A 10,661-nucleotide genomic window follows, 5' to 3' on the forward strand; every position below is an offset into this window, starting at 1 on the left:
CTAATGCCCCAATCCTGCAACTACATATATAATGGGCATCAGTGCTATTGATTTCATGTTCAATACTCCCTGTAATAAGCACTAAGAGTTCGCAGGATCGGGGCCTAAGAGAGGAAACCCTTGGCCCAAAAAATGTTTGCATGGGAGAGAATAGGTGGGTGACTGTTGCTCTGCTTAAACAGATTTCATATAGGTTCAACTCTTTAGGGTACGTCCAGACTGTGATAAAAGATGGCTGCAGCTGGCCTGGGTCAGCTGACTCACAGAGCTCGGGCTGCGGGGCTGTAAGACTGCAGTGTAGACACTCGGGTTCTGCAGGCCCAGCCAGCTGACCTGGGCTTTGAGACTATGTGCTGAGGTTTTTTTATCTCAGTATGGACATATCCTTAGAGATTGAGACTGCATACGCGTGCACATAAGTACGCCGACCCACGCGAAAGGTCCCACTGAAATCAATTGGCCTAGTCACAGGAGCAGTTACTCGTGTATGTAAGTGCAGGATCAGGCCCTCGACAATGACCTTTGAGCTTGGTCTTGCATTCTTTCCTTGGGCAAAACTTCCTGTGGCGTCAATTTGCCTGAGTCAGGCCTGAAGAATCTATATACGTTGAAATACACAACATGTTGGTATTTGCATTCCCAGGTGTCGGACTCCTAAGCATGAGTTTTGCTGGACTGGAGCCAGAGTGCTCAGGATTGAGCCCCTGTTGGTCAGATCCTTCAGCTTTTATGCAGGTTCAACTCCCCTGGCAATCTAGAATTTTGAATCTGCAAAGAAGTGACTTCTCCAGGGCAGGCCCTTTAACTGTATTTCAGTAGATCAGTGCTGGGGAATAAGGGGTGCAATCCTGCAAAGCTTTGTAAACTCGCTTAGCAAGCAAACATCCTCAGGCCCCCCTGTGACGCAGCCATGAATGTGAAGGCTCTTCTCCATCTCTGGGTAACACAGATTCTTCTTAGTCCTTATCGGCTGCGTGACCATGAAAAGGAGGGAACCACACATGGGACGACCTGGACCCCGTTATGTATCAGTTCACTTTCTGTGCCATTTGTTTCCTTCCCACTTTGTTTTCTCGCTGAACCACTAGGGGAGCCAAAGTTACACCAGGTACAGTCCTGTCTCTCCTATACACAAGAGCGAGCAAACTGCTGATTCCAGTTGGCAAAGAGGGGACATGCCCAGGGTCACACCACAGTTCAGTGGCAGAGCCAGGAATAACCTCCCCCGCCCCCCAGACTCACAATCGGGGTGCTAGCCACTAGCATACACTGCCTTTCTCCACTGCCTTTTTGCTTCGTTCATTCAGGCCACAGCACCTCCTTGGCATGCCAAGCATAAGGGCCAGGCAAGTGGGGCTGGTAAGCATGTGAGAGAGAAGTTTATAATCCTTCTTCTTCCACTCCTCCACCCCTGCAAGATAACAGTGGCCCTTCCAGGCAAGAGCTCCAGAACTGGAGAGGGAGGGATAGTTCAGTGGTTTGAGCATTGGCTCGCTAGGGCTATGAGGTCAATCCCTGAGGGAGCCACTTAGGGATGTGGGGCAAAAATCTGTCTGGGGATTGGTCCTGCTTTAGGCAGGTGGTTGGACTAGATACCTCCTGAGGTCCCTTCCACCCTTGGCATTTTATGATTCTATGGAGCTCCACACAAACTGTCCCCTCAGCCTTATGAGTGAGATGATCTACAGGGAAATGCAGAGGGTCTGACACTTTGCATAGGGCGGAGCATGTGTCTCAAAATGATGGCTTTCTGGACCCATAGTTCCATACAGTGAAAAGGCCATGCCACTACCAGCCCCTTGTGGTACCAAACTCTTCCCCCTTGGGGGGACATCACCTCAGGATCTCTGGGCAGGTCACCATACAGAACTTCCCCTCAGCAGTGCTTGCCCCTAGAAGGGGCCTTTCCGTTGTTTTTATGTAAATACGGTGGAGGGAGACCAGCAACGCTGACATTTTCCCACATCCCATCTGGCAGTGACATCAAATAATCTTACACAATTCAAGCCATTTACCTAAGAACTCCCTGGCCAGATGCTCAGCTGGTGTCAATACATGCAGCTCGATAGAAGTCAACAGGGCTATGCATGCTTATGCCCTGAGGATCTAGCCCTGAGTGTGCACTGGGGCTATTAAGTTCTACCAGCAGCATCTTACATTTGATAGCAGATACTCGAAGAGCCCGGCTCATTATAATACATGTGTGTTAAAAAACCCTTTCCAGCACCAATGCCAACTTGCACAGCCTCTACTTCCTCACTACAGGACAGACTTATACAGTAAATCCAGCCGGTCATAGCGAGCTGGTGGAGGAGGCACTGGCATGGGCAGCAAGAGATGTGGCGTCGATTTGCAGGTCTACCATTGGTTTGCACTGAGGTCCAGTCGCGTAACCGTTCCCTGCCTTCATTTTCCCATCTCTACAATGGGGAGAATACTACTCACTGACCTATTAATTATGTTACTGTAGCACCCAGGCCCCAGCCAAGGCTGGGATCTAAGCACCGTACAAATGCAAAATAGGAGTCAGCCCTTGCCCCGAAGAGCTCCCCAGACTAAACATGGGAGGGCAAACAAAGGGGAAGGGACTTGCCTGGCATCACACAGCCACTCAATGGCTGACTCAGGAATGGAACCCAGGTCTCTTGGAGCCAGCGCCAGTGTGGATGCTCGCTCTTGTTGTGAGGATTAAGTGAATGCTCGTGATGTGCTCTGAGCTCTTGGCTGGAGGATGCTGCTGAAAGGCAAAGTTTCCTTGATTTACTCCAAGTCCTCTCCAGGGACGAGCTGGGTTTGGGGGGCAAAGGAGGGTAAGAGAAGTGATGCTGCAGGGTGTTTCTCACCCATGTGGCAGCCACCTTCGTTGGCCGGTCAGTGGGTCGGTCTGCCTGCCTTCCTGTCAGGCTATCTTCTTGGCAGCCCCGAATAGCTCTTCTCTGCCCCCTGTGCCCATGGTTCTTTAGTTCCTTGCAGTGAAAGTGGAGCCTTTTCAACTACAGTACAGCTCAGTTTATCTGGGCTCTGACAGAATCTCCCTGTGTCACTCAGAGTAGGGACCATCTTCTAAGTTCTGTTCCCCCCTTACCCATAGGAGGGGTGCCCACAGATTTCAATAGAGCATTTTCTTGAATGAACAGGATTGGACCTAGTTACACTGACTATCTGATCCCTTGGCTATGGAGGCTGGGTCATGACCTCCGTTTCCACCACCACCTCCTCCTCCTGCCAGTCAAGCAATGAAGGCTCCAGTGACCATGGTACCTTTCATCAGAAGATTTCAGACACTAAGGAACTCATTCTTGCAGCATGCCCTGGAAGACAGGTAAATATTTATGTTCTCATTTTACAGAGAGGGGAAACTGAGGCAGTGAGCCGCTCAGGGCTTACTCCTGCTCCCATTGAAATCTGTAGCAAAACCGGCAGTGCCTACAGGGGTGCAAGATCTGGCCCATAAATGACTTCCTCAAGGTGGCAAAAGGAAGGCTGTTGGGACAGACCCTCAGCTGGTGCAAATCGGTGTTGCTCTATTGACTTTGATGCCTGATTTACACCAGCTGGAGGTCTGGTTCCTGTCTCCTGTATTTTAACCACCGCCAACATTCTCCCCCATCCGCACCCTGCGCTATTTACAAAATAATAATACTAATGCCTTCCAGCAAGGAGTCTAAGGCTACCCTGAATTACAGCAACTAGCGGCCTGATCCTACCTACATTTACTCCTTTTGGTAGCCCCATTGCAGGGAGTAATTCCCTGAAAATCAATGGGGCTAAGCACAACCTGAGTAAAGATTAGCAGGTGACTCTTTGCAGGATCGGGCCCTAAGAGGACCAAAGATGGGCAGAAAACACAGCAAATTACCATGATACAAATGATCCTAAGTCAGTGAAGCCAATGGAGACTATGCCAATGACTCCAATCAACCACAGAATCAGGTCCTAGAGAGATTGCTGGATCAGCTAGGCTAGTGTTAATTGGCTATAACCAATCCACTGCAGCATAATTAATGATCCTAACCACTATTGCCAAGGATAGGGATGGATATTATTTTCCATTAGCTGATTTAGGCATAGCGAATTATCATCAAAGCATCTTGGAAAAATCATACCCATTCTGGTGGGCTTAGGATGAGGCATCCTGCAGGAATGAAAATCACTTGAGCTGGGACTAAGCCATAGCCTCTCTGCAGGTTGTGGTGGGGCTGTTAACACCTGGCCAAGCATTTGTCTGTAAGACTGCCAGGAAAGCTTCGTTTCTTGGATCAAGCCCTTACAAAGAGTGGCCAAATTCAGAACATCAGGGTTGGAAGGGACCTCAGAAGGTATCTAGTCCAACCCCTGCTTAAAGCTGTACCAATCCCCAGGCAGATCAGATTTTTGCCCCAGACCCCTAAACAGCAGGGGCAGCTCTAGGAATCCCGCCGCCCCAAGTAGGGCGGCGCGCCGCAGGGCACGCTGGTGGTTGCCGGTCCCGTGGCTCCTCTTGCAGACATGCCTGCGGAGGTTTCGCTGGTCCCGCAGCTCCGCTGGCACACCTGCGGGAGGTCCACCCGAGCCGCAGGACCAGCGAACCCTCCGCAGTCATGACTGCAGGAGGTCCGCGGGAGCCGCCTACCAGCAAAATGCCACCCCAAGGACACACTTGGAGCCAGCCCTGCTAAACGGCCCCCTCCAGGATTGAACTCGCAACCCTGGGTTTAAGCAGACCAATGCTCAAACCACTGAGCTACCTGTTCCTCCTTAGGAGCTTGCTCTGATAGGATTATTTGAGGGCTCAGACAGCACTACCCCACCCAGGGTGCAATGAAAAAGACCTGGGGTAGGAAATAAAAGCAGGGCTGTAAAATAAGCCACAGCTGCCTGGTAAAGGAACAAGATCCACTTCTTGGCTATTGTATGTATTTACTGGGCCCATGACAAAGCTGGAGCTGTCTCCATCCTCCCTAAAAAGCGGCTGAAGTTGTATCTTCAGGTCGATTCTGGTGGGACCCTGGTGATATTTCCCAGGCGGTGTGGCCTCCCTTTAAAGCCCTCCAAGGGACAAGGGTCTGGGCCTCGGGGGCGATTTGCTAAGCCCCACCAGCCATCCACTTCCAGGCTGTCACTTGGCGAGATCTCCCGGCGCTGGGGGCACAAGGGGAAGGCGTGTGAGCCTCCGAGGCCGCCCTGTGAGCAACCCCCCTGGCAAAGACCGAGAAATCCCCTCCTCTGAACGCCCCAGCGCTCGGTTCTTTCCCGCACGGCTGTAATTGGGTGGGATTTTCGCTAAGACGCAGGGAAAGTCCTTAAGGTTGGGGGGGTTTCCACCCCCTCCCCTCCAACTCTCTCTCTCTCCTTCTTTCTTTCTAGTCCCACCTTGGGCAATGCGCTTCCTTTCCTCCCCCAGCCTCTTTGGCTCCGGAGCCCTCCGAGGAGGCGCGATTGGGGAGGGGGGAATTAATACAACACAGCACAATACAACCGAGGCATCAGGCCGACAGCGCATCCGTTCCTGCTCCTGGAAGGAAACCGCATCGAATCCAGTTGGGCTGCAGGAACGTGATGGGTTCTAGCAACATTGGCCAGATCGCCTCGGTTTCCGGTCACCTCTTCTCATTCCTTGGCAGGGTGGGAACAAAGATCCTTCCCCCCACCCCACAACAAAATAATAAGGGGAGTATGAAAGGCCCGAGCCTTGCAAAGTTCCAGGGGCCGGGATCAGGCTCGTTACAAACTCCCCAGAATGTGGTACCTGTCAGGTTTAGCTTCAGCGGGATTTATTCCATGTATTTTAAATAAATAAATACATATTTTCCCTTTAGACTGGGTGTCCGTATCGGGGGAACTGTATCTGCAAACCTGGATAAAAGGGGAAATTAAAGTTTGGTTTAAACCGACACACGATCCGACCCCTCCTCCGAAACAATCATGGCATAAGAATCGGATCTTGGTTGTCTCTTTCATCAGCGGCTGAGAAACTCTGCCCGTCGAGCCGCTCTTTCAGTGTTACCTTCGCCTCTCTCTCTGCTCACACACGGGAAATGCCCGTGGACTAGCAAAGTGATCGTTACTATTCCGCATTCAAACCAACAGCTGGTTGCGCTTCTCCACTTCGGTCCCACCTACCCGAGCCCTTCACGGCAAGATGGGAGCCGGATGTCTGACGCGTTGTCTCAAATTCAGCTGTTTTTAAACAATGTTTTCCAAACCCGCAAGAAACCTGGCCACCTTTCCCATTTCTGGCAGCTACCGCTTTTTATTATTATTATTATTATTATTGTATTCCTGTTGCAGGAAAAACAGTTGGTTTCATTCAGCTTCCATGCAACCCCCCCTCCTCATGACATACATTGTTTCAAGCTACAATTAAACAAACTAGATCATTTATTAATCCTCGCTTGGGGTTGATCTGATGGGTGAAGTCGTTTGAAGCCACGTGCTGGCTAAATTGACTATGCGAATCTTTTCAATAATTAGGGGGCTCCCTAGGCAGGTTTGCATGAGAGGGGGTTGGTTTCCTAGCCCCGAGGTCTGCACTGCCGCTCTGGGATGGTGGGAAGTGTGTGTGTGTGTAAAAATTCTCTTTTTTTAAAAAAGGCAAAAAGAAAGTTTCTCAAAAGTTCGTTCAAAGTCTCAGCCGGCCGCTGCGAGGAAAAGGAGATTTATGATGAAGACAAGAGGGTAAAAAAAGACCAGACCGAGCAAGTGAAAACAAACAAACAAACACACACACACACCCAAAAAATAACCTCACCGATTTATGTGTTTTTGCATTTTAGTAGCTTCTACCCAGGGAGTGAAATCCGGGCAGGTTGTTATAGCTACCCTAATCCACAGGGGTCCCCCCCACGTCTATTTAAACCCCCTAAATCTTCCTCCCCCTTTTAAAAACTACATTTTATCTCTGGCTTGTGGGCCAACGTGCCCCTAATGAGTATTAAAACACTATCTTCTCGCAATTAGCTCATTCCTGCCTTCCCGCTCCTGATTGACAGAGCAAGCAGAAGCATCAGAATTTTCCCTTTGGCAATAAGTGCTGATTGGGTCCTTCTAAAGAGAGCTACTTCCAACTTTTTTTTTTTTTAATATTTGCCTTCAGTGTCTTGGCTGAGAGAAGAGTTTTTTACCTCTGCGATTTTTTTTTTCTCGAGAGGAGTTGGGGAAGGAAGAGAGAGGATTATTTACCTGCTTGGGCTGAGCTACTTTGATTTGATTTGGTTTTTTATTATTATTATTATTTTATTTTATTCAAACAATCCTCGTAAAGCAGAAGAAAGGAAAGTGTTGGCAACTCTGGTTGAATAAAAAAACAACAACAACACCCCAAACTTTTCATTAACTTTTGGCGATGGGCTGTTTTGGATATTTGCTGTTTCTTTGTGGGTTGAGTCGAGCTCTGTCAAGTTACCCAATCTGGTGGTAAGTTTGATTCTTCTGTTTTTTCTATTTAAAAGGATATCCCCCCCCCCCTTCTGCTTTTCCGCAACTCCTGCTTTTTATGACGACTTGAAATTCTCCATTCGTTGCCACTTAGCTTAAGAAGTGGAATTGTTCCAATCCCGGAAAGTTGTTTTTAGAATCCGCATTTCACCTCTTTTATTTAAACATTCGCTTTGTTTATTATGACTGGGTTATACCTGCTCTCTCGTCAGTTCTCCTGTAAAGGAGAGGGAGAGAGATCGAAAGTTATTTTTTTAAAGTGCTTTGATCCTCTCCTGCGAAGAACAAAAGGCACTGACTGAATTAAAGAGATAATGATACAAGCTGACATGAGTATTTCAAGGTGATTTTGAGCTAGTCAGGTGGAAGGAAGGGGGGGCGGGTTGGAGGTTGAAAACATTTTTCCCCCTCGCTTTAAAGAATATTAAAAAAAAATATCAAACAAACAAGCAGTAGGTAAGACCGGATTGAACAACCTGGACTAGTTATGTAAAGAAAAGACAGAGAATTGGTGAGCGCAAGGACCGGGACAGATTTCTCGATAAGAGACTTTTATATGATGCAGATGATATTGTATATTATGGGATGGGTCAAATGCTGTTCCCGCCGCCTCTGGAAACTTGGAAGTTATGGGCCAGATTCGGAACTTAGGGGATAAATCTGAATGGGTCTGGTGGAAGCCGGAGCAGAATCGGGCCCTGTGGGTTATTCGCTCTGCAGGGTGGAAAGGACAGCAGGGCTAGGGAATGCCACCTTGGCCACACACCGCCGTCCAAAAGAAATAGCCGGGTCATTGGGAGGCGAAAAGGGACATCTCCCTTCGACAGGCAGGCTGTGCAAAGGGACAGACCCCAATCGCTTCCAGCGCTCTGCTCCTCGCCTCCCCTGGCAAGAGCAGCCGGAAAGCGGGGAGCGAGCACACCCAGGCAGGCGCTTGCTGCGGTGCCTGGCTCCTTGCAACCCCGATAACCCCCTTATTAAAAAGCAAAGCTCCCCCCGCTACCAGGGACTTCCAGTCTGCGAGGTGGAAACAACCCACAGCGTTTTCCTCTGAAGCTGGGGCGAGGTTATCCCTATCGAGTCCCCCTTTTCATGTTAAAACATAGGATTGATAACATGGAGGGCGGACGAAGCCCAAGAGGCGGATTCAATCTTAGATTCCCCGTGAAGCTGTCGGGAACAGATCTGTCCCCCTCTCTTTCTAGTTTCGCCTGAATTTCGCCTTTTTCTCTCCGTTGCTTTTGAGCTCTCAGTTGCTGTAGAGAGGGAGGCGAAATAGATCAGATGCACGAAAGATACATTCGTCCCCAAGATATATATTGGAATTCAAGGGGGTGGTGTGTCTCATCTAACCGTATTAATTCCCCCCTCCCACCCCAACTTCACTGCTAGAGCCCTTCCGGGACGAGGAAAACACCCCGCAGCCCAGGAGAGCAGGTGTGAGAAAGGAAGGACAGATTTCCCCCTCCAAAAGCAGGATGCCTGGGATAGGGTTTTTCCTTTTGGAACTTGTACATTTCCTTTCAGTTCTTTATTCCCCCCCACCCCCCACCCCACCATGCTCAGATCGATTCAGGGCATTGATTCCCTGGGCCATGATGAAACACACATACGTGTTGTGGTGAGAGGCCGGTTGAATGTTGCATCCTATCCCTTTAAGAGATCATTGTAGCGCTCCCACCACAAAAGCAAATGGAAGTAAGGGGTGCAGAGGTAGGCATGTAGCTGCAGATCTGCTGTAATTACTAAGTTTAGGTAACCGGAACCAGGGAAACCCTCGCAGAGGAAGGTCCTGCTTTGCAAACGGTTCCTGAGCAAGGCGCAGGAAACAACCACAAACGAGCCTTTAGCCAGGCAGGGGGCTGCAGCCTCGGGAGGAGCCTTCATTACTCAGCGCGTAGGGACTCTCGGAAGTTAGCTGATTTCACTGGACCCATAAGTGTTCCGGTAAAGTTCCCCAGCAGGAATGTGGTGCAATCTCCGGGCTGTGTCAATGTTTGCCCGTGTGTGTAGGGAAGGCCGGTCGTTTAGCGCTACACAGAGGGGTTTATTATTATTAAAATCGCACACCCTGTGTATGCGCGCGCGCAGAGCGAATTTTCAGTGACATGCTCCACTTTAGCGCAACGATGTTATAATGACGTCTGGGCTCACCAGTTTCAGCAAATGTGTCTATCTAATATGCCTGCGTGCTGCAAGGGTAGCTGTCTGCCCAGCCGCTGGAACATGCTGCTGTAAAATTTGCAAGCAGCAATCGAGTGCCCGCTGCGCCTGCTTTGATATTCGCTCGAGATCCAGGAGAAGGAAGTTGGGGCGCGGGGAAAGGCGAGAAATGATCCCGGTAGCGTACCTGGGTCTGTTCTCGCTCTGCGCCTATATGTGGAGAGGAAGGGGTGTCGAAGGCAGAACCCCCAGCTATGCCAGGTATGTCTGAAGCAGGGAATTCGCTTGAATGGGAGAAGGGTAATAAAATGCAAACGTGTTCCCGATAAGACGAGCACACTGAACACCTGGACTGGAAGCATTAAGAAGCGAGCTTTTATTCACCGCCTCCATCGAGCTTATAATTAGAAACTCTCTGCCACATTCCTGATGGGAGAAGGAAATGCATTCCACCGCTACCGACCCACATCTCCCCTTGTCACCTAGCCCGGGAAAAAGAGGAGGGGTGGGGGGATCTACCCCCCCCCCCCCCCATGAAAGTTCAGGAAGATCAAATCAGTTGCAGCCAAGTTTAGACCCCTGTTGAGTTTATTTTCACGCGATGCAACACGCTGGAGGAGGAGATGGGACACCCCCCCCCTCCCCCGCTTTGCGAAAATACAGGGGAAGGAGGAGGCTAGGAGAAATGCTCTATCGCCCGGGAGTTAGGGCAGAAGGAGTTGGAGCAGCTCTCGTGCAAGGTTGTTAGGGCATCAGGTGTGGTTCCCTGGTGTGGGGGCGGGTGTGTTTGAAAACAGGCAGCAGGAAACGGCGTGAGATCTGATACAAAGCGATGTTGCAGGCATCTTCCTTTCAACCCCAGCGAGACACCCCCGGGGCATGGAATTGCAAAGAAATGTTGATTGGGGGGGGGGGGCTTTTGTTGTTGTTGTAGCTGCCTAAATGACCCGTTTATTCCCAGACGAGATTAGACGCCCCTCGTTTGGCTGATGGGGCAGGCGCAGGCACTGGGTGCCACGGGCCCTTTCCGTGGGAAGCAGGAGCCCAAGTCACACTGGAGAGGGAAGGGGAGAAAAAACCCG

At 50.1% G+C, this 10,661-nt stretch overlaps 1 protein-coding gene across 2 annotated transcripts in view; it reads left to right on the forward strand.

The window, feature by feature from the left end:
* The first annotated feature begins 6,596 nt into the window (after window positions 1-6,596).
* WNT3A (Wnt family member 3A) overlaps window positions 6,597-10,661 on the forward strand; it is a 117,791-nt gene continuing 113,726 nt past the window's right edge. The window contains exon 1 of one of the 2 annotated variants that reach the window (XM_039524734.1): window positions 6,597-7,395. In XM_039524734.1, the coding sequence (XP_039380668.1) occupies window positions 7,325-7,395 (71 nt within the window). In that variant the 5' untranslated portion in view covers window positions 6,597-7,324. Of the gene's footprint in view, window positions 7,396-9,546; window positions 9,841-10,661 lie in introns of those variants that run through there. The other variant, XM_039524733.1, reaches the window with a different exon arrangement.

This window comes from Mauremys reevesii, linkage group 2 (genome assembly GCF_016161935.1).
Source record: "Mauremys reevesii isolate NIE-2019 linkage group 2, ASM1616193v1, whole genome shotgun sequence".
Lineage (NCBI taxonomy): Eukaryota > Metazoa > Chordata > Testudines > Geoemydidae > Mauremys > Mauremys reevesii.